Raw genomic sequence first — 27,806 nt, forward strand, 5'->3', positions numbered from 1 at the left:
GTCTTGGCCCAGTCAATCTTCATCGGACCCATAGTTGGGCCAAAAGATATCAGGTTCCTTAATACTTTCTTGAGTCCAGACAAAACAACAATACCTTATCATTATAACTTTATCTTTCCCCCGGGTCTGGGAGTTGTGTTCCCAATTTCCCAACATTTTCCCCAAGGAACTGTCAGATGAAATTTCTTCAAGTTTAACATTATCTGTAGATCGATCTTAATAGAGACAACTTCCCTTGCCTCCCATTTTTTTTATGAATTTAATTGATCTTTTCGAGGTCCGGTGTCACCTTCCTCCACATCCACTTCAGGTTCCTGACCTTCACATGGGGGATTTCCCTTCTTAACAACCGGTCTAAGGCTGGCTGCTAGAATCAGGTTGACACCCTTTCCCGTTTGATCAATCTGGCTGATTATATGTTATTTTTAGACATCGCCAATTCCCCGTACTTCTCATACGTCCCTGACCACCAAGGCAATACTTAAAGGTCCTTTGCTTACCTTGGTCTGTGCACAGAGTTACCTGATCGTGTCAATTTGGCCGTTACCCGCGCGGCAATTCCCGCAACAGCTACTGTTGCAAATCCCCGGTCGCCCGGATATATCTCGAGAGACCTTTCCTTACCCGGGTCTTGTGCAGAAGAGTTACCTGACCGAACCCGCCGCATCTTCCCGTCTTGTTTCCAGGGTCTTTCCATCCAGATCACGCTCACCCATAGCTGCCGTGGCAACAAGGGGAAACTAGAGATCGCCGAAATCAGCGAGGTGCAGCTTCTCCATTTTTCCAAGAATGCCGAGCGACCGGAGCTTGGGATCCCAGATGAGCCCCCAAATCTGTAAGAAGCAAACTTAACAAAATTAACCAAGACCACCAAAACTGGAAACAAGACAATTTATTTTACGATCTTGCAAGAAAGGGCATCAAATGCTAAAGCAAATGAGCAATGAGCATTGAAACAAGTATACAGTTATACCTTTGAGCTGCGTGAGGTCACCTCTCCCGACTCCTACATTACCCAATCACCCTAGTTCTCTGCCTAACTTGTGACCTGACTGCCCCTACGTGATTTCTCCTTATCTTGATTAGATTCTAATTCTATCTCCTTGGGCCGTTAGCTGCAACCGTTTTGTAACTATATTAACACTTGCTGTGCTAGTGTTTTCTATTGTTCTGCTTTGCTGCCCGCACAAACTTGTTTTTCCCAGAAGTTTGCTAACCTGATCTTTGCCTGCAGCTGCTCTCTATATTTGTTTGTCAGCGCGATGCTTAAGCTTATGATCACAACCCTTTTTGCTACATCTGCGAAAGCAACACCCTTCCCCATTTCTCACACTTTGGACTCTCCTTAACTCTATTTGCCAAAGCTATCTCGTGTCCCCTTTTTGCCCTCCTGAGTTCTCTCTTTATACTCTTCTCATGGAAACTGAATATCCTTGAATATGTTTGAACACATTGTGTGGCTGGCATGTGATTCAGAAGAGATACAGTGACGTTGTGTCAGGTGGATGTTTTTAACAGAAATCATCCTATTGGGATATCTTATGGTACACCTCTGTGACGAATAGGACTTGAACTGGAATTTTCCAGCCCAGAGATAGGGACACTGAAATAACTCCAAAGAGGCTGGTATCCCATCACAAATTCACCCTTTATTTGCATGTGGAGAGTCCTTGACACTGATCCAGCTCCCTCCCTAAAACCAACTCTCAGAGTGAACGGGATGTCTGACACTCCTGTTCTTATCCATCAGCCAGGGCTCCCTGATTGGGACTAGATTGGGGCGGCATAGTGGCTTAGTGGTTATCACTGCTGTCTCACAGCATCACGGTCCCAAGTTCGATTCCAGCCTCGGGCGACTGTCTGTGTGGAGTTTGTACATTCTCCCCGTGTCTGCGTGGGTTTCCTCTGGGTGCTCCGGTTTCCTCTCACAGTCCAAAGATGTGCAAGTCAGATGAATTGGCCATGCTAAATTGCCCATAGTGTCAGGTACTTTAATCAGAGGGTCTGGGTGGGTTACACTTCGGAGGGTCAGTGTGGATTGGTTGGGCCGAAGGGTCTGCTTCCACACTGTAGGGAATCTAATCTAATATAATCAGATTAACAGTACCAACCAGGGAACTCATACTCTGTGAGGTCGACCTGGCTAACCTCATTATAATCACTGCATCCTTCCCCCTGGGAGTCTGAGGACGTAGCGCCTCCTGGGCATTATAACACCGGGTCAGATTCCTCTGACTCTGCCTCGGATCTGGGCAATATGTAAAGCGCAGTAGCTCACCCCTTGTACTCAGAGCACCTCGGAAGAAAATCATTCTCCTCTTCAGGTGGCAAGGCTGCGACACCTGGTGTTTCCATCTCGGATTCCAAGGTTTCCTCAAAGCTTGAGGGTGAGGGGGATCCCATGGGTTCCAAAAGCCTTTCTGACTGTTCTGAGGACAGGGCACATTTTGCTCTCACACTGTTTTGGAGTTTGCAGCCTTCACATGGTCCATGTACTTGTTCAGGGCCATCGCACCAACCCGAAGTTTTTATGTCACCGGAACAGACTTTGCGTAGACCATAACTGTTATCCGTGGAGGGCCATTCCTGTGGTTCCGACACCAAACTTCCTCCCCTGAAGTATACCGTCCCTCTCACTTAGTGGTGCCTGGGGCTTGGCATTGGTGTTCCTGCTGCTATTTCACCTCTCCCCCCAGCTCGGGGAAGATCAGGTTTAACCTTGTGTGGGCTCGTCTCTGCATTAGCAACTCTGCTGGAGCTAGCCCTGTAGTTGCATGAGGGCTGACTTTATCAAGGTTTATAAAGTCCCGAGGGGCATGGACAGGGTGAATAGCCAAGGTCTCTTTCCTAGAGTGGAGTGGGGGAGTCCAAAACTAGAGGGCATAGGTTTGAGGTGAGAGGAGAAGGATTTAAAAAGGACCTGAGGGGTAATTTTGCCAAGCAGAGGGTGGTAAGTAAATGAATTGAGCTGCCAGAGGAAGTGGTGGAGACGGGTGCAATTACAGCAGTTAAACAACATCTGGATGGGCATATAAATGGGAAAGGTTTAGAGAGATATGGAGAAAGTGAGGACTGCAGATGTTGGAAAGTCAGAGTCGAAAAGTAAGGTGCCGGATAAAGCACAGCAGGTCAGGCAACATCCGAGGGGCAGGAGAGTCAATGTTTCAGACATGAGTCCACCAACAAGAATGTCAAATGCTGGCAAATGGAACTAGGTCAGATTGGGATGCCTGGTTGGCACAAATGAGTTGGACCAAAGAGTCTGTTTCCACGCTGTATGTCTCTATGGCTGAACTGCCTACTCCCTCACCCAGTTCTTATGCAACATAGGAGAAAGGGGAGGTAGGCCATTCAGCCCTTCAGCTTCAGTAATATCGCAGCTGAAATTCTATTTCAATTTTGATTTGATTTATTATTGTCACATGTACAAGGTACCTACGTACAGTGAGAAGTTTTGTTTTGCATGGAGTACAGGCAGATTATATCATACAAAGTGTGCTAAGGTAATAGAACAGAGCGAGGAATACAATGTGACAGCTGCAGAGAAGATGCACAAAGAGCAAGCTCAGCATTAGACTTAAAATTTGAGAGGTCCATTCCCGAAGTCTAACAATAGCAGGGAAGAAGCTGTTCTTGAAACTGTTGGTACATGTGTATAACCTTTTGTATCTCCGCCTGACGGAAGAGGTCGGAAGAGATTACAACCGGGGTGGGAGGGATCTTTGATGATATTGGCTGCCTTTCAGAGGCAATGAGAAGCATAGGCTGAATCGACCATCGCGAAGTTGGCTTGCGTGATGGGCTGGGGTCACAGCTTTGTATAGTTTCTTACAGTCCTCGGCAGAGCAGTTGTCCTACCAAGCTGTGATGCATCTGGGTAGAATGTTTTCTGTGGTGTATGTGTAAAAATTAGTAAGAGTCCTTTGGACATGTTCAACTTCCTTAGCCTCCTGAGGAAGCAGAGGCGTTGTGGTGCTTTCTTGGCTGCAGCATCAACATGGTTGGACCAGGAGAGATTGTTGGTGAACATCACTCCCAGCAACTTTACGCTTTTGACCATCTCCACCTCAGCACCATTGATGCAGCCAGGGCATGTCCTCCACAATGCTTCCTGAAGTCAATGACCAGCTCCTCCATCTTGCTGACATTGAAGGAGAGTTTCTTATCTTTACACCCTGCCACCAAGCACTCTATCGCTTTCCTGTGTTCTGTCTCATCATTGCTTGAGATCCAACCGACAGCTGGTTAGGTGAATTGGCCATGCCAAATTGCCCATAGTGTTCAGGGATGTGTAGGTTAGTCAGGGGTAAATGTAGAGAAATAGGAGAATGGGTCTGGGCGGGTTGCTCTTCAGAGGGTCATTGTGGACCTGCTGGGCCGAAGGGCCTGTTTCCACATTGTCAAGATTCTATTCTATCAAAAGGATTTGGCCAAGCAGTCATGAGTATGTAGGGATTATAGTAGGGGGCTGAGTGCATAGGCTTGTGGGGTTCTGGTGTTGAGGAATCCCCCATTTCATAGAATCCCAATCAGCCCATCGAGTTCACTCCACCCCTCCAAAGAGCAGCCATCCCCATTATCCTATTACCTGTAACCCTGCACGTCCCATGGCTAATCCACCTAGCCTGCACATCCCTGGACACCATGGGCAACTTAATATGACCAATCCACCCTAACCTGTATGCCTTTGGACTGTGGGAGGAAACTGAAAGAAACCCACACAAACATGGGGGAAAATGTGCAAACTCCTCAGACAATAACCAAGGATGGAATTAAACCCAGGGCCTGGCGCCATGAGGCAGCAGTGCGAACCCTGAGCCACCATGCCACCCTGACTTTGCTTGCTCCTTTAATTTGCTTCGCACCCAAAGATCACCTTGATTTGAATTTACTCAACAACTGAATATCCACAGCTCCTTGTAGCAGAGAAAGCCAAAAACGCTCAATCTTGTGAATGAAGAAAGCTCTCCCCATGACAGTATGGAATGGTTACTCTAATCATGTAATCATATGCCTTCATTCTACATTTTTTCACCCAGAGGAATCAGCCTCTCAGCATCTAACTTATCAAGATTTCTAAGAATGTGGTGTACTACCATGACATCGCTTCTTATCCTTCTATATTCCATGTAATATTGGCCCATTCTACTCAGCCTTCTTATTAGACGAGTCTCTGGTCACAGGGATCAGTCAAGTGAAGCCATCACTAAGACCATTATATCTTTAATAAGTGTGGAGACCAAAACTGTACAGGATTCCAAGTGTGGTCTCACAAAAAGCACACACAAAACTGCAGTAATTGCTTTGATTAATTCATGGAATGTGGATTTCACTGGCTGTCCCATCCCTAATTGCCCTTGAAATGGTAGTGGGAAGTTGTCTTCTTGAATCTCTGCAATCTATTTGATACAGGGTAACCCACAATACCCTTAGGGAGGGAATTCCAGGATTTTGACCCCATGACAGTGAAGGAATGGCAATATCTTTCCAAGTCAGGATGGTGAGTGGTCTGAAGGGGATCTTGCAGCTGGTGTTCCCATGTATCTGCTGCCCTTCTGGATGGCAATGGTTGCGAGTTGGAAAGGTACTGTCTAAGGAACCTTGTTGATAGATAGCACACACTGCTGCAACTGACTGGCGATGATGGAGGGACAGGATGTTTTTGGGATGCAATGCCAATTAAATGGGCTGCTTTGTCTTGACTGGTGTTAAGCTTGTTGAGTGTTGTTGGAGCTGCAAGAATCCAGGCCAATGGGGAGTATTCCATCCCACTCCTGACTTGTGCCTTGTAGATGGAGAACAGGCTTTCGGGAGTCAGGGGGTGAGTAACTTGCTGCAGGATTCCTTACAGGGGACGCGGTTGTGTAATGGTGATATCAAAGAACAAAGAACATTACAGCGCAGGAGCAGGCCCTTCAGCCCTCCAAGCCTACGCCAATCTGTATCCTCTATCTAAACCTGTCACCTATTTTCTAAGGATCTGTATCCCTTTGCTCCCTACCCATTCATGTACCTGTCTAGATAATCTTAAATGATGCTATCGTTCCCGCCCCTACCACCTCCACTGGCAATGCATTCCAGGCCTCCACCACTCTCTGAACTTTCCACGCATATCTCCCCTAAACTTTTCCCCTCTCACTTTGAACTCCTGACCCAGAGTAATTGAGTCCTCCACTCTGTGTCAGCATTTCACTGGATGAGCAATTGATTGATTCATTGTCATGTGTGCCGAAGTACAGTGAAATGCTGAATTTACGAGCAATACAGACACATCATCGTAAGCAAGGACATACAGATCAAAAAGCCTTAGACAGAGGCATACAGGTTACATTGCTCAGGGCATATGCTAGACAAAAGCAATGTTAACAAGATCAGCATTATTTGAGGCTAAGAATGTCCATTCATCAATCTAATAAAGCTGGGAAGAAGCTGTTCTGTTGGTGCATGTGTTCAGGCTTCTGTATCTTCCGCCTGATGAAAGAAGATGAAAGAGATCAATAACAGGGTGGGAGGGGTCTTTGATGATATTGGCAATCTCTCCATGGCAGTGAGCTGTGTAAATGGAGACCATTGATGGGAGGTTGGCTTCTGTGATGGTCTGGGCTGTGCACACCACCTTCTGTGGTTTCTTATGGTCCCAGACAGAGCAGTTTCCGTACCAGGCCGTTATGCACCCGGACAGTATGCTTCCGATGACGCATCTGTAGAAGTTGGTGTGGGTCTTTATGGACACGCTGAATTCCTGAGCTGCCTGAGGAAGAAGAGGTGTTGTTCTGCCTTCTTGACCGTTGTATCGACGTGGGAAGTCCAGGGCAAGTTGTCGGTTATTGTCACTCCAAGGAACTTGATGAGCTTCACCCTCTCCACCTCAATTTTGTTGATGCAGTTGGGGATATGTTCTCCTCCTTTGTCCCTGAAGTCAATGATCAGTTCTTTAATTTGCTGACATTGAGAGAGAGATTGTTCTCATTACATCACGTCACCATATCTCCTTTCTGCATTCTGACTCATTGTTAGATATCTGTCCAACCACGGCGGTATTGTCAGTGAATTTATGGGTGGCATTTGTTCAGAATTTGGCAACACAGTAGTGGGTGTACAGGGAGTACAGGAGGAATCATCCTTGGAGGGTTCCAGTGTTCAGTGTCTTGGAGGAGGTCTGTCTTCACTGACTGCGGTCTGTGGGTCAAGAAGCGCACAGAGAGGATGGAGCCAAGACCAAGGTTACGGAATTTTGAGATCAATCTGAAAGGGATAATGGTGTTGAAGGTAGAGCTGTAGTCACTGAGCAGGAGTCTGACGTAGGTGTCCTTGCTGTCCAAGTGTTCCAGGGATGAGTGTGGGGCTAGGGAAATGACACCCAATGTGGACATGTTGTGTCAGTACACAGATTGAAGGGGTTCGAGGCAGGCTGGGAGACTGGAGTTGATGGGAGCCATGAGCAGCCTCTTGAAGTACTTCATGATTATAGAGGTCACAGCCACTGGGCAGTAGTCATTCAGAAGTCCAGGCTAGTGCACGGGGACTGGGTTTACATGGGAGATAGTGAAATTGTTGAAAAAAACTAGCCTATTGTCAATCAAAATTACCACAGTCATAAGTCATAAAAACCTAACTGGTACACTCATGCCTTTTAGGGAAGTAAATTTGTCATCCTTACCTGGTCTGATCTACATATGACTCCAGACCTACAACAGTGTGGTTGACTGTTAATCGCCCTCTGACTAATTAGGGATGAGCAGTAAATGTTGGCTTAGCCAGCATCCCCACATCTTGGGAATTATTCTTTTTAAAGAAGTCTCTGATGTACTCCTGTAGTGACAGTGTTTGTATGGCATCAACCCAGGATGCTGATGCTGATGTGGACTCAGTGATGGCAATGCCATCAAGGCTGTCAAGGTGGATGGTTCGATTTATTCTTGTTGGAGATGGTCATCATGTCGCACTTGTGTGACGTGAATGTTATTTGAACAAAAACAAAGAATTATGCACGCAGGAAATCTAAAACAAAAACAGAAAGTACTGAAGAACCTCAGCAGGTCTGTCACCATCTCAGGAGACGCTGCCAGGTTTGTTGAGTTTCTCCAGCACTTTCTGTTTTTTTTCTTGTGACGATGCTGCTCCTTTAACAAGGTTATGTTGTCTTTCGTTTTTTTTTAGAAAGGAGTTGTGAATGGCAGAGGTTCTGATTTGTCTGGGGTAAGGCACGTTGATTAAGGCTAACTAATACTGCCTAAGGCAACAATCAGGGCAAAGGCTTTTAGGTTTTTTTTAAAAAATCAGTAGTACAAAGAAAGGGGAGTGGCCAGTTCTCCCAGTTCAGAGATTGTTTTCTAGTTTGGTTTAGTTTTAGCTGGGGTCCCCGAGATACTGCTAGGGACCGAGAAGCAGTCTGTTCAAAGCTGCTGGTAAATGAAACAGCTACAGTAAAAAGATGTTCCTTGCTGATTTTCTCTCTCTCTCTCTCTCTCTCTCTCTCTCTCTCTCTCTCTCTCTCCTGTAAGAACTTGTGTTTGAACTTACCTTTCGGTCAATGGGTGTGTTCATGGGATGGTATAGGTAATCAGAACAGCTCTTTGTTAAGTTGTGGGGGATATCATGTCATTCTTAATAAAAGAAAATCTGGTATTAAGGGTCTAGTGATGATGAAGCAATTATCAGAAAAGACCATCTGGTTCACTAATGCCTTTTAAGGAATGGAATTTACTGACCATGTCACAAAATAGCTAACCTGGTTATTATCACTGCTGTTTGTGGAGCGTTACTGAGTACAAATTAGCTGCCCCCATTTCCTATGTTACAACGATGACTCCAAGGTAACACAAAATTGTGACTGATCAAAATGGAGAAGGTTCATTTCTGGGATACAGAGAGACTTCAGGAGCACACAAAAAACCGATGGCAAAGGATAAGACCATTTAACCCACAGCAAGTACCGTCCATTCTAATACCATCTTCCAGGACTTGGACTATCATTACCTGGTCTGGCCTACATGTGACTCCAGACACACAGCAACTTGCCCTCTGGGTAATTAGGGGTGGGCAATAAATAATGGCCTAGCCTTCCACATCCTCATCCCGTGAATGAGTAATAATAAAAAAGAGTTCCCCGATTGGGACTGTTAATCTGATCCAGTCAGGGAGCCCTGGCTGACATAAAAGGATGACTATCAGGGGTATTGGGGTAAAAAAATGAGGTCTGCAGATGCTGGAGATCACAGTTGAGAATGTGTTGCTGGTTAAAGCACAGCAGGTCAGGCAGCATCCAAGGAATAGGAAATTCGACGTTTCGGGCACAAGGGCTTGTGCCCGAAACGTCGAATTTCCTATTCCTTGGATGCTGCCTGACCTGCTGTGCTTTAACCAGCAACACATTCTCAACTATCAGGGGTATTGGGCCTGGAATGCCTGACTCAGTGAGAGGCAGGTCAAAGGCTATGCATTTACAAATAAAGGTGATTGGTGATGGGGTGCTGGCCTCTAAAGATCATGTAACCATCAGCAAGCATCCGGTGGAACAATCAATAGAAGATGTCCAGGGCCCAAGCTTACTCATGCATTAAGATCTGAGTGATAACGGGTAATAATACATTTTCTTTCATTAGTGCTTGTGTATTATTCCATATCCCACACTCCAACTTCAGTCCTACCATCTTGAAAACAATCCATTTACTGATACCGTACACCTCTGTCTTCTTTCCGTTAATGAATCCTAATGTATTACCAGCAGTCCTTAATCTGTGTGATACCCAATCTTCTGAAATACAAATGCCCCACATCCACTGGTTTTATTGTTATTACCTGGGATACGGGTGTCACTGGCAAGACTAGCATTTGTTAACCGTCCTGAATTGCCCTTGAATCAAGAGACTAACTAGTCCATTTCAGAGGGCAGTTAAGAACTACGTTGCTGTGGGTCTGGAGTCGCATATAGATCAAACCTGGTAAGAAAGGCAGATTACCTTCCCTAAGGGATTGTTAGTTAATCCGATGGGCTTTTATGACAACGGATACAGGGTCACCATTACTTATCATATTTCAATTCCAGATTTTATTCACCAAATTCACCTTGCACCAGCTGCCCTGGTGGATTTTTAACCCACTCCAGTGCCTCCAGGTTGTGAGTCCAATATCACCACAGTACCAGCTCCCTATTATCTATTCTCTGAGTTGTAGATGACAGAACTCTAATGTTTGTCATATATGATTTCCCTTTCATATAATCTTTTTGACTCTACCATAATGCATTTTCGTTTTCTAATCGCGTTATAGATTAATGATCTGAATAAGGGACTGAGGGCATTGAGACTAAGTTTGCAGATGGCACAAAAATAGTTGGAGGGCCAGGTGGTGTTGAGGAAGCAGGGAGGCTGCAGAAGGACTTGGATAGGGTAGGAGAGTGGGCAAAGAAATGACAGATGGAATACGATGTGGGAAGGCGTGAGGTTATGCACTTTGGTCAGAAGAATAGAGACGCAGACTATTTTTTGAATGGAGAAAGATTTTGGAAATGTGAAGCACTCAGGGACTTAAAGTCCCAGTTCAGAATTCTCCTGAGGTTAAAATGCAGGTTCAGTCAGCAGTAAGGATGGCTAATGCAATGTTAGCATTCATTTTAAGGGAACCAGAATGCAAGAGCAGAGATGTACTGCTGAGGCTGTATAAGGCTCTAGTCAAACAGCATTTGGAATATTGTGAGCAGTTTTAGGCCCTGGATGTAAGTGCTGGCATTGGAGGGGATCTCTGGAATGAAGGGCTTGTTATAGGAGCAAATGAGGATTCAGGGTCTGTACTCAATGGAGTTTAGGAGGATATGGGGGGGCAATCTCATTGAAACTAACAGAATACTGACAGACCTGGATAGAGTGGAGATGGTGAAGATGCTTCCGCTCGTATGGACAGCATGGCGGCTCAGTGGTTAGCACTGATGCCTCAAACCGGGGACATGGGTTTGATTCCACCCTCGGGCAACTGTGTGGCATTTGCACATTCTCCCCGTGTCTGCGTGGGCTTGCTTTATGTGCTCTGGTTTCCTCCCACAGTCCAAAGATGTGCAGGTTAGGTGGATTCGCCATGCTAAATTGCTCATAATGTCCATGGATATGCAGGTCATGTGGATTAGTTATGTGAAATGCAGGGTTGCAGGGATAGGAAAGGAGTGTGGATCTGAATGGAGTGCTGGTTGGAGGAGTGGTGTGGATTTGATGGGCTGAGTGGCCTGCTTCCACACTGTAGGGATTGCACATTTCTAGAAAGAGACAAGGGCACAAACTAAGAGTAAAGGGATCCTTTTGAACTGAGGTGAGGAGGACTTTCTCCCACCAGAGGGTGGTAAATCTGTGGAACCCATTGTTACAGAGGACTGTGAAGGTAGACAAGCAGGAGGCTGGAAGAACACAGCAAGCCAGGCAGCATCAAGAGGTGGGGAAGTTAATGTTTCGATGTAACCTTACACTGAAAACATCCACCTTCTGATGCTGCCTGGCTTGCTGTGTTCATCCAGCCTCCTGCTCATCTACTTCGGATTCCCATATCTGCAGTTTTTTTTGTCTCTAATCAAAAGGGCTGTGGAGGCCAAGTCATTGAGTGCATTTAGGACAGAGATAGATAGGTTATTGATTAGTAAGGGGATTGAGGGTTACAGGGAGAAGGCAGGAGAATGGGGTTGAGAAGCATATCATCCATGATCGAATGGCAGAACAGATGGGCTGAATGGCCTAATTGTGCTCCTGCATCTTATGGCCCTATGTCCATATAATGTGGCCTGAATCATTGGTTCTCACATTTCCCTGCAATCCAGGTGGGCAGTCTGTCCTGTAGTTCCCAGGTTTCTGTCTCCTCTCTTGAATGTGGCGTTACATTTGGTCCATTCCAATTCGCAGGCATTATTCTGGAATCCAGAGGTGGATACAATGCAGACTCCCTACCTGCAGCCACCACTTTTAAAATGGAGTCCACCAAGTTCATGTGATTGGGTGAATTTTCATCCTGTTCACTTCACCATTGTTCTTCATTAACTAATTACTGCCGTTTCTCGGTTGGTTCAGTATCAGACAAACATAAAATATTTGATTCGTATCTTTGCCATTTCCTTATTGCCTCTGATCATTTTGACTGGCTCCACCATTAAAGAATTCACATCTGATTTCGCTGATCTCTTTATTTTTACAAACTTCTAAACTCTCTTGCAATTTATTTTTATATTTCTTGCTGGTTTGCTCTAACAGCCGCCTTCTAGTGCTTGCTTGCTTGCTGAATTTTAAAAGTCTCCCCCTCTTTAGCTTTACTAATTATTTCGCAAACGTGATAAGCTCTTTGTTTTAAAAGCCTGATACTGCCCCTGAACATCTCTAGCCAGACACAGTTGTCTTACCTTTCTGATCAAGTTTGTATTCCCGGAGGGATTTTATGTTCATTGTGATGTTGGGGCCTTGAAGATCAGCAGAGTTCCTCACCTGTGCTGGTGACAGCCATTGAGTGCTTGGCTGAGAGCTTAGAGAAGATGGTTCCATCAGTATTTATCAGTGTGGTTTCTTTCAGCCTTCAGCCCAGCCCTGCATTCAGGCATATCCTCTGTTGCTGGAATGCACACCATATGTTCGAGATCATCTGGAATGCTGCTCAAGCCTCCTTAACCACAGCTCCAAATAAGACATAGAACATAGAAAATAGGAACAAGAGTAGGCCATTATCTTCAAACCTGTCCCACTATTCGATATGATCCTGGCTGAGCATCCAACTCAGTCCCCTGTTCCCACTTCCTCCTCATACCCTTTAGCCCTAAGAATTCTATCTAACCCCTTCTTAAAAATATTCACTGATTTGCCTCAACCACTTTCTGTGGCAGAGAATTCCCCAGGCTCCCCACTCTCTGGATGAAGATATTTCTCCTCATCTCAGTCCTAAATGGCCGGCCCCAAATCCTAACACTGCGACCTCCTGATTCTGGACTCCCCGGTCAGCAGGGACATCTTTCCAGTGGTTACTCTGTGTATTCCTGCTGGAATTGTATTGATTTCTGTGAGATGTATTCTTCTGAACTCCAGTGAACATAATCCAAACTGATCCAGTCTCTTCATTTGTCAGTCATCGAGTCATGGAGATACACAGCTTGGAAACAGATCATTCAGTCCAACTCGTCCATGCTGACCATGTATCCTAAATAAATCTAGTTCCTTTTGTCAGCATTTGACCCATATCCCTCTAAATCCTTCCTAATCATATACTGATCCGGATGCCTTTTATAGGATTCTGGGTAATCCAAGATGGAGGACGGGAAAAATTTCTGGCTGTAACAGCTGCTCCTTTATTGAGGTGTTTGATGTGCTGAAGGTGATTTCCTCAAATTCTAGGAGCAGCATTTACAATTTTACATGCTGTTACATGGTTTGGAACTTGAGAGAAAAAAAAAGTCAAAACAACAGCAGTTTTAAAAGGGAGAAGAACAGACAAAGGCAGCACATGGTGAGGACAGTGCAGGAGAGAGAGAGAGAGTAAGAAATCCACATTGCTAACTGACAGAGTTAGCAGTTACTATCCTTGCCGTTGAATTCATGTATCGCTGGACACCGGAGTGCATCTGGGAAAATTAAACAGTGAAATTCAACTTTTTCACGCAGAGGGTGGTAAATGTATGGAATGAGCTGCCAGAGGATGTGGTGGAGGCTGGTACAATTGCAACATTTAAAAGGGATATGGATGAAGAGGAAGGGTTTGGAGGGATATGAGTCGGGTGCTGGCAGGTGGGACTAGATTAGGTTGGGATATCTGGTGGGCATGGACAGGTTGGACCGAATGGTCTGTTTCTGTGCTGTACATCTCTATGACTCTAACTGTTATAATTGCACCAGCCTCTGCCTGGCAGCTCATTCCACCCACGAAACACCCTCTTTGTGAAAACTTTGCCTCTTACATCCCTTTTAAATCTTTCCCCTCTCACCCTAAACTTACATCTTTTAGTTTTGGACTCCCCACCCTAGGGAAAAGACCCTGTCTATTTACCCTCTCCATGCACCTCATGATTTTATAAGGTTACCCCTCAGTCTCCAAAGATCCAGTGAAAATAATCCCAGCCTATTCAGCCTCTCCCTTCAGCGCAAACCCTCCAACCCTTTTCTGAACCCTTTCAAGTTTCACAACATAATTCCATGAATCAGTCTGGTAGACCTTTGCTGTGCTCCCTCCATCGCCAGAACAACCTTTCTCAAATAAGGCGATCACAACGTGTGCACAATGTGTGGCCTCACCAAGGCCTTGGATAGCTACAGCAACAGGGAGAAAGTGAGGACTGCCAATACTGGAGTGTTAGAGTCGCAAAGTGAGGTGCTGGAAAAGCACAGCAGGTAAGGCAGCATCTGAGGAGCAGGAGAGTCGACGTTTCAGGCATAAGGCCTTCTTCAGGAATGTGGGGCAGGGGAAAGGTGGGGAAGGGGGCTGAGAGATAAATAGGAGGGCAGGGATGGCAGTGAAGGGATGAAGTAGCTGCAAGACAATAGGTAGATGCAGGTGGGAGGTGGGGGAAGTCCTGTGCTCGAATACCCTCACTATGAAGGCCAACATACCCTGTCTCCTCCTGTTACAATTCTATGAGAATACCCCTTAATTCTTCTGAACTGCAGCAAAACCAATCCAATGTCTTATCAGTCTTGCCACCACAAGATTCTCCCAAACATTAGGCAATGGGCAATGAATACAGTAACAACTCTCAAGCGTTTTGCAGAATGCTTTTTGTTTTATTGTTCACTACAGTTACTTCTTAGTACAGGTTAGCGAGGAGGAGGCTGAGCAGCTCATTGCTCAGTGCTGGATTCGGCGGATAGACTGGAGCTGATTGGTATGGGCCTGGGTGCTGTATTCATTGTAGTTCTTGAACTCACCATTGTGTCTGTCTCTCTCAAAGATGTACTGGTAGCCCCTGTATCCTGGGTACTGGTAGCCAACCCACCTGTAACGATGACGTGCACTTATGTAGAACTTGTTACACCATGGAACCAGATCAAGTTCTCTTGAAGAAGTGTCATCAAGCAAAAAAACATATTGACGCTGAGCCACGCAACACGATATTGATCTCAGTCAAAGGTGGGGTCAGAATGGCAGGATATGAGAAAGAGTGGAGAGGTTTATTTAGGGTCAGGCTCAAGATACCTGATGTCATGATCGCCGGTGGGTGAGTAATGGAAATCAGGAGCTGTGCAGGCGGCCAGACTCAGCAGGAATACAGGCATCTCAGAGGACTGAAGGGCCGGGCAGATCACAGAAACAAGGAAGGGTGTGGAGATCAATGTGTAATTGGTGAGTGTGCCAAGACCACACTGTTTCCGACTCTGATTTCATACTCTGAACAGTATCTGTTTTAGCACGTAACAGATATACTCAGGGTGGGGGGGTCAAAATTGTGGAGGTACTTGTCCAGTGGGACAATGGGCTAACCAACTGATATCAAAAGGGAAAAACTCTTCCGGGGGGGGGGGGGTCGGGGATTGGGGAGAAGGGGTTTTGGGGATGAGGGGGGGGTGAACATTTAACCGCATGATAAAACATCAGTGTCGACGTGACCCAATGAGTACTTACGCTCCAGAGTTCACCTTGATGGAAGCAACCTCCTTGTTACACCAACCCATGGCCTGCAGGGAGGGGTAGTCATCACACAACTCAAACTTACGGCCCTGGAAGTTCTCATTTTCATAAAGAGTGATCTTGCTGTCACTGTGATTCTGGAAACAGAGAGAAAGGGTGCAAGTGGCTGCATTATAAATATATACAGCACCTCGAGCCCCTGTGAGGGCACCAAGTGCATGCTAACCTGAAACATTGAGTCCGTGGTTAAGAAAGCAAATGTAATGTTGTCATTTATCTCAAGAGAGTTGGAATATAAAAGCAGCGATGTGCTACTGAGACTTTATAAAGCCCTGGTTAGACCCCATTTAGAATACTGTGTCCAGTTTTGGGCCCCACACCTCAGGAAGGACATACTGGCACTGGAGTGTGTCCAGTGGAAATTTACACGGATGATCCCTGGAATGGTAGGCCTAACATAAGAGGATCCTGGGATTGTGTTTGTTAGAGTTTAGAAGGTTGAGGGGAGTAAAAAATGAGGTCTGCAGATGCTGGAGATCACAGCTGAAAATGTGTTGCTGGTTAAAGTACAGCAGGTTAGGCAGCATCCCAAGGAACAGGAATTTCGACGCTTCGGGCATAAGCCCTTCATCAGGAATGAGGAGAGTGTGCCAGGCAGGCTAAGATGGTTGAGGGGAGATCTAATAGAAACTTACAAGATAATGCATGGCTTAGAAAGGCGCTGGGAATTTGTTTCCGTTAGGAGGAGAGACTAGGGCCCGTGGGCACAGCCTTAGAATTAGAGACAGTCAGTTTACAATGGAAATGAGGAGACATGTCTTCGGCCAGAGATTGATGAGCCTGTGAAACTCATTGCCATGGAGCACAGTGGAGGCTGGGACATTAAATGTCTTCAAGGCAGAGATTGATAAATTCTTAATCTTGTAAGGAATTAATGGCTACAGGGAGAGTGCAGGTAAGTGGCATTGAAACGCCCATTAGCCATGATTGAATGGCAGAGTGGACTCGATGGGCCGAATGGCCTTACTTCCACTTCTATTTCTTATGTTCTTATGGTCATTCTTGGTATAGGCGATTCACTGACTGATTAAAGACCTATCTATCTCAGTCTTAAATTTACGAAGGACTCTGCCCCACACAGCTCTCTCTAGCAATAAGTTGCAAAGACTCCAACCCTCTGAGAGGAATAACTCCTCCTCATCCCAGAGTTAAATTAACATCCCTTTATACTAAGACTATGCCCTCGGGTCCTAGACTCTCCCATGATGGGAATCATCTTCCCAACATTCACCTGTCAAGCCTCTATATGTTTCAATGTGATCACTTCTAAACTCCAGTGAGTGCAGTCCCAACGTGTTTAGTCTTTGTTCATAAGACCATCCCTCCAGACTGGGGATCATCCAAGTGAACCATCTCTGATCTGCCTCCAATGAAATAATATCTTTGCTTATATAAGGGAACAAAAACTACTGACTCTATTCCAGATTTGGTCTCACCAGCACTTCAGAGATAGTTGATTTTACTAACTAACCTGCTCTGAGATTTTATTACACACCTCTACAAAAGGTAGGGCTTGAACCCAGACCTCTTGCTTCAAAGGCAGGGACACTACCATTGCATCATGTAAGTTGCAGGAAGACTTCCATATCCTTACATTCCAACTCCCTTGAAATAAAGGCCAGCATTCCGTTCACCCTCCTGATTACCTGCTGCTCCAGTGTCTGGTGCACGAGTCTCCTCCAACTCCCTTTGTGTTGCAGCATTCTGCAGTTTTGCTCCATTTAAATAATATTCTCCCTTTGACAGTGAATGTCACATTGCTCCACATTATGCTCCACTTGCCAACACTTTGTCCGTTCACTAAACCTATTGCTATCTCTCCATAAACTGTTTGCCTCCCTCTCGCAACCTGCCTTTCCACCTGTTCTAGTGCCCTCTGTAAATCTGACAGCAGTACACTCACTTCCTTCCTCCAAGTCCTTCATGTATATTGTAAACGGCTGTGGTTAGTTTTGGTTACTGGGGTGGAAGGATATCCACATTAATTGTTCAGTAGGTGGGTGGCACAGTGGTTAGCACTGCTATCTCACAGTGCCAGAGACCCGGGTTCAATTCCCACCTCACGTGACTCTCCCTGTGTGGAGTTTGCACATTCTCCCTGTGTCTGCTCTGGTTTCCTCCCACAATCCAAAAAAAATATGTGTAGATTAGGTGAATTTGCCAGGCTAAATTGCCTGTAGTGTTAAATGTAGGGGGGAGGGTCGGTGCAGACTTCTTGGGCCGAAGGGCCTGCTTCCACACTGTATGTAATCTAGATGTTGCACTGCTGGGATTGCAAGATCCTCAGGCCTGCTAAGCTGGCCCTCTGCTCCCAGTTTCCTCAACACTTTCACCCACTTTTCCCATAGATGCCGGGATACATTTCCATAAGCACCGATTTCATTCCAAAGCCAATCCGAGAGGAGCTTCTCCCATCTGAAGTCTTCGCAGTGAATTTCAACCGGCAGTCTGACCACGTGGGGAATCACAGCCAAAACCAAAGCTGTCCACAACTTAACATCTGTGCACCAGTGGTGTAGTGTGGGATACGTCCCACTAAGGGGCAGAAGACCTCCCTTTTTATTCACTCATGGGATGAGGACACCATTGACTGGTCCAGCATTTATTGCCCATCCCTAATTGCCCAGAGGGCAGTTAAGAGTCAACTACATTGCTGTGGTTCTGGAGTCACATGTAGGCCAGACCAGGTAAGGATGGCAGTTTCCTTCCCTAAAAGACATTAGTGAGCCAGATGGGGTTTTTCCAACAACATTACACGGTCATCATTAACTCTTTGTTTCAGATTTTACTCAGTTCAAAGTACACCATCTGCCGTAGTGGGATTTGAACCGGATCCCTGGAACATTACCTGGGTCTTTGGATTAACAGTCTAATGATAATACCACGCCGCCATCACTGTTTCCCTCCCTTCCCCATTATCTAATGGCTGTAAGACAGGGTTCTTTCTGGTGGGACAGCTGCCAAACAATATTTCTTCCTGCGGGGTGGGGGTCTTGCCTGGTCAAAACCCCACTTCTCTACCCCACCAACCACCCACCTCCTTACTCCTACACTTCCCATCCACCATCACAGAAGTCAGTCTCGAATGCAGCATATTCCAGACTGTGTATTATTGGATTTATTCCAATCCACCAAACATATTCCAGATTATATCATGTCATACCATGTGACACATCCTACCCCATGTATTCTCTCACGTGTCACACCTTTCACTCAGTGTTATCATAGAGTCATACAAACAAACAGCATAGAAACAGGCCCTTCAGCCCACCATGTCTGTGCTGACCAACAGACACCAAACTAAGCTAATCCCATTTACTTGCACTTGGTCCACAGCCTATTAAACCCTGGCAATTTGGTCTTAGATATGCCAGCCATGGGGAAGAGATTCTCACAATCTACACTGTCCGTGCCTCTCATAGTTTTGTACATGTCAGTCAGAACCCCCTCAGGCTTCTCTGCTCCAGGGAAAACAAATCCAGCCTATCCAGTCTCTCCTCATAACTGAGACTTTCCATTCCAGGCAACATCCTGGTGAATCTCCTCTGTATCCCCTCCAGTTCAGTCACATTCTTCCTATAGTATGGTGACCAGAACTGTGCTCTGTAGCCGAACCAATGTCTTATAAAACTGTAACAAGACGTCCTTGCTCCTATATCCCATTCCCCAGCTAAACAAGGCCTTCATCCCATTTGCCTTCTTTATGTAAGACTCCAAAGCCCAGGTACACAGTTAGTTGGTGATAAACATTGAAACACAGAAAATAGGGACAGGGGTAGGGTCTTCAGCCCTTTTGAGCCGGGTCCCTGTTTTAATACAATCGTGGCTGACCATCCAACTCAGTGCCCTGTTCCCAATTTCTTCCCATACCCTTTAATCCCTTTAGCCCTAAGAACTATATTTAACTCCTTCTTAAAAATAGCCAATGTTTTGGCCTCAACTACTTTCTGTGGCAGAGAATTCCACAGGCTCCTCACTCTCTGGGTGAAGACATGTCTCCTCATCTCAGTCTGAAATGGCCTGCCCCATACCTTTAAACTGTGACCCCACCCCCACCCATTCTGATCTCCCTTGTCATCGGGAACATTCTGAGTTTTTGATTTGATTTGATTTATTACTATCATGTGTACCAGCGTACAGTGAAACGTGTTGTCTTAAGTGTTTTATAGGCAGATTGTACTATACAAGTACATCAGGGCAACAGAACAGAGGGCAGGACACAATGTTACAGCTAGGTAGACTGGACGCCTCCTAGCAGCGCGCTTTAGGGAACATCTCAGAGACACCCGCACCAATCAACCACACCGCCCTGTGGCCCAACATTTCAACTCCCCCTCCCACTCTGCCGAGGACATGGAGGTTCTGGGCCCCCTTCACCGCCGCTCCCTCACCACCAGACGCCTGGAGGAAGTACACCTCATCTTCCGCCTCGGAACACTCCAACCACAAGGCATCAATGTGGACTTCAACAGTTTCCTCATTTCCCCTTCCCCCACCTCATCCTAGTTTCAAACTTTCAGCTCAGCACTGTCCCCATGACTTGTCCGGACTTGTCCGACCTGCCTAGCTCCTTTTCCACCTATCCACTCCACCCTCTCCTCCCTGACCTATCACCTTCATCTCCTCCCCCACTCACACATTGTACTCTCTGCTACTCTCTCCCCACCCCCACCCTCCTCTAGCTTATCTCTCCACGCTTCAGTCTCTCTGCCTTTATTCCTGATGAAGGGCTTTTGCCCGAAATGTCGATTTCGCTGCTCTTTGGATGCTGCCTGAACTGCTGTGCTCTTCCAGCACCACTAATCCAGAACAATGTTACAGCTGCCAAGAAGGTGCAGAGAGAGATCAACTTGTGCAGTCCTATTAGAATCTTCTTGGTTTGTATGCGATTCCCCCTCATTCTTCTCAACTCCAGTGAACATATCCCCAACCAATTCAATCCCTCTTCACACATTAGCCCTGCCAGCCCAGGAATCAGCCTGGTAAATCTTCGCTGCACTCCCTCCATTGCCGGAGCTTCCTTCCTCTGTTAAGTTGGGGAATTATGCTGTAGCCACTGAGTAACCGGTAACCTGATACTTTACAAAGGTAGTTGAGATTGAATTACAAGAGGATATTGTCCCTCACTATTGTCTCGTTTTGACTATTATAGGTTTGGGGGATTAGGGAACTGAGAGAGGCAGTCAAAGGTTATGATGGACTCACAGCACACTTGATGGGGCGAAAGGAGAGCATGTGCTCTGTTCTGTAGCCACTGTTTCCACTCCAAGCATCCCAGTGTGGGTAGTCACCTTTCTCCAGGATGAACTGCTGGCCCTGAAATTCTGGATACTCATATCCCACCCAGCTGCAAGGCAGAGCAGAAGAGAAGATAGTCAGTCAGATTTCCACATGAACAGACAACCTTTCATGAAACTGACATGGAGTCAGAGCTCTATAGCATGGAAACAGACCCTTCGGTCCAACTCGTCCATGCCAACCAGATATCCTAAATTAAGTCAGCACAACATCGAGGGCTGAATGGCCTGTACTGCGCTGTAATGTTCTATATTCTAATCTAGCCCCATTTGCCAGCATTTGGTCTATAGCCCTCAAAACCCTTCATATTTGTGTACCCATCCAGATGCCTTTTAAATGTTGTACCGGCCCCCACCCACCCTCTGGCAGCTTACCAATAACCTTGATCTATGTCCAGTTTCCTCACCACTCTCACCCATTTTTCCCAAAGATGCCAACTCATGCCAGGATACATTTCCATAGGCACGGCATTCATTCCAAAGCCAATCCAATTCCGAAGTCTGCACAGTGAATTTCAACAGGCAGTTTGACCACGTGTGGAATCACAGCCCAAGCCCAAAGGTGTCCAACTTAAAGTCTGTGCACTCGCTCCTCCTGGGAGTTCATCAGCAGACAGTCAGGTACCTGACCAACCATTCCCCTCTCCCCCTTCATTAAACTCCGTCCCCAGATACTGTCACATGTCTTGCACACTACAAGAGAAATCTGAACATAGGAGCATAACCAATTAGTCACAGCAATAGACCACACAGCCGCTTAAACTCCTCAGCCCTTCGAAAAGATCATGACTACACTACAACCCCATCTACTCCTGATAAATCTTTGCCATCTTACTTATCCAGAATCTATCTGCCTCAGCCTTAAAACTACTTGGACTCTGTTTCCACTGCCCTTTGAGGAAGACTGAATATGAGACAATAATTCTTGTTATCCCTGTTTTTATTTCCTTTAATTTGAAGCAGTGACCTCTAGTCCTAGATTTTCCCACTAAAGGAAATATCCTTTCCAAATCCACCTTGTCAACACCACTCTAGATCTTCAATCCCTTCACATTTCCTTCTTCTTAACTCCACCAGCCACAAGCCTAGTCTGCTCATTCCTGCCTCGTCAGACAACCTGCCCATTCCAGTTGTTAGTCCTGTAGTTGCTTCCACTATTTTTACATCCTTCATTAAATATTGAGACCAACACTGTGCAAAGTACCTCAGATGTGGTGTCATCAATGTCCTATACAGCCGAGGCATAATCTCCCTGCTTTGTTCAATTCACTTGGCAATAAACAACATCTCGTAATTATGTTGCACCCTGACCTACCACTTTTCCACAATTACCGATATTTTCAATCGATCTGTCCCGAGATCTTAGAGCAAATGGGACGTGAACCCAGGTCTCCTTACTCTGAGGTAGGGACATTACCACTGTGCTACAAGAGGCTCTGTTTTGCAACTGTTTTTAGATTTAATAGAATCTTTAAGTTTGCAGGGGCCAGGGTGACGTTGAATACTTACGGTCCGCATTCCACCTTAATGGATCGTATCTTGTTGAATCCTCGTTCCATGATGTTAGGACATTCCAGCATAAACTCACAATGTTTTCCCTGGAAGTTTTGCTCTTCCCAGACGGTGATCTTCCACTGGCCCATGATGTCCATTGGTTGGGTCGTCATCTTGAAATATCACCCTGTAACTTGTGTAGCTGCGGGCGGAAGGATATATTGTCAGCGGTAGAAACAACAAGCTCTGTCTCCCCAGCTGTTTCTGTTAGATGCACCGTCCTGTTCATTTTGGTGGTGCTGCCTATTGATTCTGCAGTTGGGAACATCCTCACTCAAGTCCCATCCACTTATCTCACTGACATCAAAGTGAGATATTAAGCTGTGCCCATCACCATCCAAAAGGGCAAGGCCAGTGGGTTCACAGAGGCACCCTCACCTCCATAGTGTCCTCAAAGTGGCACACCAACCCAACTTGGGCATCACTCCATCATAGAATCTGGCTCATAACCTGAGACCACCTTCCCCAACAAGCACCTGGGGAAAATCCTCACCAGCAGACTGCTCCAGTAGAAGTATTGTTATTCTGATCACTTTATTTTTATATATTTCTAATTTATTACTATGATGTTGTACTTTTGAAGGTCTGTAATGCTGGATTTTTAAAAGTTCCTTTATTTTTCTAAATCTTTCCCCACAGAATTTGTACTCAAGAATCTGTACTTAGGTACCTAAGATGGTGCCAGAAGGGGCGACTTGTAAACTTTTCACTATACTCAGGTGATTATATGTGACAATAAAGTTGATTCAAATCAATTCAAGAAGAAACCCCATTGCCTTCTTCTTAGAGGCAACTAGAACGGGAAATAAATTCCAGCCTTGCCAGCAATGCCCATAACCCAAGAATGAATTAACATGAAATGGTTTGGCCTACATTTGAATTGAGTTAATTGATTTCCCCAGTTCCTCTGAAGCAGGAGCTGGCTTCTTTAACAGCCCCGAATTGGGACAGGGTAAAAAACTGAGTGGACAAGGGGTCATCCAATCCATTCCACTTTATTTCTGTTGCCTTGCAAATGTATCCCTCTCAGGTGACTGTCCAGTTTCATTTTGAAATCATCTGACTCTGGGGTACGGTGGCTCAGTGGTTAGCACCGCTGCCTCACAGTGCCAAGGATCTGGAGTTTGTATCTTCTCCCTGTGTCTGTGTAGGTTTCCTGCCACAGCCCAAAGATGTGCAGGTTAGGGTGAATAGGTCATGCTAAATTGCCCATAGTGTCCAGGGATGTGCAGGCTGGGTGAGTTAGCCATGGGAAATGCAGGGATAGGGTGGGGGTGTCAGTCTATGTGGGATGCTGGTTGGAGTGTTGGTGTGGACTTGGGCTGAACAGCCATGGTAGGGATTTTATATCCACTATCAATACTGTGCATTGCAGAATCAGCTTGGGCGTAGACTGGTTGGCTGAGTGGCCTCCCCCTGTGCTGTCATCACACTATAACAAGCTCCACAGTAACAACACTCTACATAAAATATTTTCCCAACATCAGCGTACAGTTTCCTCCTGAAGTAATTGTAAATCTGTCTTCTGGTGACTGATCCTCTGGTCAGTCTTTTCCTTTCAAAGCACCTTTTCCTCTGATTTCACCGCCCTCCTCTCCTCCCTTACTCTCTCTGTCCGGATTTACTGTCATGCCTCAAACCTGCCATTTCTGGTGACCTCTGACCCCGCCCTCTTCCTAACCAGACTCGCTGACTTGAGAGGCCTCATGGTGAAGTGGATGATGTCCCTATTTCTACCGCAGCAGCTCCAGGTTCCAGTCCTACCTGAAAAGTGTATCATTCTGCAGCAAAAAAAACCACAGCTGGTTATCCATCTGCAAATCCTTCTGATACAACCAACGGCTGTCAATGAGATCAAGAGCGTCCTGAGCAGTCCAAATCACATAGTAACAGCTGCGTAACAGTCTCCATATGTCAAGGACACCGTGCGCAGGACCTTGCCTTGAGAATGTTTTATTTGATGCTTTGTAACCCCTCTATCCCCCTCATAATGCTACTCCCTTTTTTGTCTCCCTCCCTCTTATACACTCTGTCTTTATTGGCACCAGGCAAAAGTGAGGACTGCAGATGCTGGAAATCAGAGTCTAAATTGGAGTGGTGCTGGAAAAGCACAGCAGGTCAGGCAGCATCCGAGGGGTAGGAAAATCGAGGGGCAGAAGCCCTTCATCAGGACCAACTCTATCTGAATGATACTGTGCTTGCTTGTCTAAGGAGAATGTCCCTTAACCGTATGCACACCTTGGAACAAAGAGATTTGAGGAAGACCAATCAGTGAAGGACATGATTCTGACACATTTTGATAAGAGAGAGTAAGAAAAACCATCCCATTAGTTGATTGTACAAGGACCAGGGGACTCCAATTAGTGATTTTTGGCAAGATATGCTTAGGGGAATGTCAATCATGGACTCATAAAGATCTACAGCTCAAAAACACCTTCCCGCCCATCGAGTATGCACTAGTTCTATCCCTTGTGCCAATTTCCTGCCTTTTTCCCCATAGCCTTATGCAACATTTCTATCCAAGTAACCATCTACTGTCCCTCTTGAATACCTCCATTGAACCTGCCCTGCCACATGTCCAGGCAGTACATTCCGTATCCCAAATACCCACTGAGTGAAAAAGGTATTTTTTTTCTAACTTTTCTCTTATTTTGTTTCACTTTTGCTTCACTTGCCTGTTGCTTTAAATCTATGCCCTCTCATTCCATGTTCTTTTACAAATGGAAACAGTTTCTCCCTAACTACTCCAACCGGCCCACTGATTTTGCAAACTTCTAACTGTTCTCTCTCCAAGGAGAACGCTGTCAACTTCTTCAATCAATCCACATCGCTGAAGTTCCTCACAGCTGGAATGATTCTTGTTAATCATTTCTGCACTCCCTCTCAAAGGCACCTACATCTTTCTTGTAATGTGGCACCCACATTTTTTTTTTCTCTTTTCAGCATTTTGTCTCTGACTCTCTTTCTTAACCAAATCCCTCATTCCCTCTCTGGAGTTCCGGGTAGCTAGCTTGACATGGAATTCATTATTTCGAACTTACGCTGCACCACTCAGTGTTAGTGCAGTATGGTTCAAGACACTCTAGACTGCTTCAGGAGATGTACAAATGTTCATGCCCCATCTAGATCCCTCACAGAGTCATAGAGACATACAGCACTGAATTAGATTACTTACAGTGTGGAAACAGGCTCTTCGGCCCAACAAGTCCACACCGACCCGCCGAAGCGCAACCCACCCATACCCCTACATTTACCCCTTACCTAACACTACGGGCAATTTAGCGTGACCAATTCACCTGACCCCCACATCTTTGGACTGTGGGAGGAAACCGGAGCACCCGGAGGAAACCCACGCAGACACGGGGAGAACGTGCAGACTCCACACAGTCAGTCGCCTGAGAAGGGAATTGAACCCGGGTCTCTGGCGCTGTGAGGCAGCAGTGCTAACCACTGTGCCACCTTCAATCTGACTCATCCATGCCAAACAGATATCCTAAATTAATGCAGTCTCATTTGCCAGCATTTTGCCCATATCCCTCGAAATCCTTCCCATTGATATACCCATCCACATGCCTTTTAAATGTTGCAATTGTACCAGCCTCCACCACTTCATTCCACTCATTCCATACACACACCACCCTCTGCGTGAAAAAATTGCCCCTCAGGTCCCTTTTTAGTCTTTCTCTTCTTACCTTAAACCAGTGACCCCTAGTTTTGAACCCCCCTATCCTGGGGAAAAGACCGTGACTATTCACCCTATCCATGACCCTCATGATTTTATAAACTTCTATAAGGTCACCTCTGACGCTCCAGGGAAAACAGCCCTAGCCTGTTCAGCCTCTCCCTATAGCTGAAATCCTCCAACCCTGGCAACATCCGTGTAAATCTTTTCTGAACCCTTTCAAGTTTCACAGCATTTTTTTTTCTATAACAGGGAGACCAGAATTAAATGAGTATACTAAAATTGGCCTAACCAAGGGACTGTACAGTCTCAACATGACCTCCCAACTCCTATACTCAATGCACTGACCAATGAAAGCAAACGCACCAGTAGCCTTCCTCACCACCCTGTCTATCTGCGACTCTACTTTGAAGGAACCTACATCCCTGGGTGTCTTTGTTTGGAAAAAATCCCCAGGGCCCCACTAGTAACTGTTTAACTCCTGCCTTGTTTCTCTTACCAAAATGCAACACCACATATTTCTCTGAATTAAACTCCATCTGCTACTCCTGCCTATCTGATCAAGGTCCCATTGTACTCTAAGATAACCTTCTTCACTGCCCACTAATTTTGGTGCCATCTGCAAACATACTATTTCTCCTACATTTACATCGAAATCATTTACACGTAGAGGACACAGTTGTGGTCACCCACTGATATCAAGCTCTATTGCAAGACTCATGGAACGTAAACAGGCAAGAAGTAATTTCATTGACTGCCTCCAATACATCTTTTTTCCCTCTAACTTTTGTCTAAACTCTGAAGCGACTCACCTTGAGATGGATGAGCAGAGCACTTGCTGGTGTTTGCAGTGGGAAGGTTGAACAAGGAGGCTGCAGTTGTCCTGGTCAGAGAGGCAGCTCCACTTTTATACTGCTGCCTCTTGGCCAGTGTAGGTGCAGAATGAGCACAATCCCTGCAAGCTCAGCAACACGCAGCCTTGGAAGGGTCCACGTGAGACCGAAAGCTTTTGTGCGGAGGCTTGGTGGCCATTGTGGGAAGGATCAGCTTCGCCTTTCTCTTCAAAAGCTTGCCACAATAGAAAATGCTGTTTTCACTTTTGACCTGCAGCCAGATGACAAGAAAAACAGACTGACACAACACTCTAGCCTGACTGCCAGCACAATTAGTTACATGCCACTTTGCAAGTACAATGAGCTGGATACGCAGCTGTGATTTAGTGAGATTATATTGGTGGGAAGTCGTTCTCTCGGTCTTGCTTAGTTCTCAGGCATCACTTCTGCTCAGCAGAGTAACACCCCAGATGCATATTTTCATCCAAACCCTTCACCTTCTCTGTAATTTGGGTCCCAAGTTTATGACCAAAGGCCAAAAGACAAGGAGTGGCACAGTGGCTCAGTGCTGTCCCAAAGGGCCATGGGTTCAATTCCTGCCTGGGGCGACTGTCTGTGTGGAGTTTGCACATTCTCCCTTTGTCTGTGTGTGTTAACATTGGGTGCTCCGGTTTCTTCCCACAGTCCAAAGATGTGCAGGTTGGGTGGATTGACCATGTCCCATGTTGCCCCATGTTGTCCAGGGGTGTATAACTTCAGCAGATTAGCCATTGGAAATGTGGGGTTACAGGTATAGGACTGGGA

General features: G+C 45.9%; 1 protein-coding gene across 1 annotated transcript in view; it reads right to left on the reverse strand.

Annotated features, from left to right (window-relative positions):
* Nucleotides 1-14,796: 14,796 nt before the first annotated feature.
* Nucleotides 14,797-27,806, reverse strand: part of LOC132817384 (beta-crystallin A2) — a 33,019-nt gene continuing 20,009 nt past the window's right edge. Inside the window, exons 2-5 of the mRNA XM_060827804.1 lie at nt 22,443-22,629; nt 20,842-20,983; nt 15,571-15,713; nt 14,797-14,944 (exon numbers count right to left, since the gene is read on the reverse strand). Of these exons, the coding sequence (XP_060683787.1) occupies nt 14,797-14,944; nt 15,571-15,713; nt 20,842-20,983; nt 22,443-22,600 (591 nt within the window). The 5' untranslated portion in view covers nt 22,601-22,629. The remainder of the gene's footprint in view (nt 14,945-15,570; nt 15,714-20,841; nt 20,984-22,442; nt 22,630-27,806) is intronic.

This window comes from Hemiscyllium ocellatum, chromosome 7, assembly GCF_020745735.1.
Source record: "Hemiscyllium ocellatum isolate sHemOce1 chromosome 7, sHemOce1.pat.X.cur, whole genome shotgun sequence".
In the NCBI taxonomy this organism is placed as follows: Eukaryota; Metazoa; Chordata; class Chondrichthyes; order Orectolobiformes; family Hemiscylliidae; genus Hemiscyllium; species Hemiscyllium ocellatum.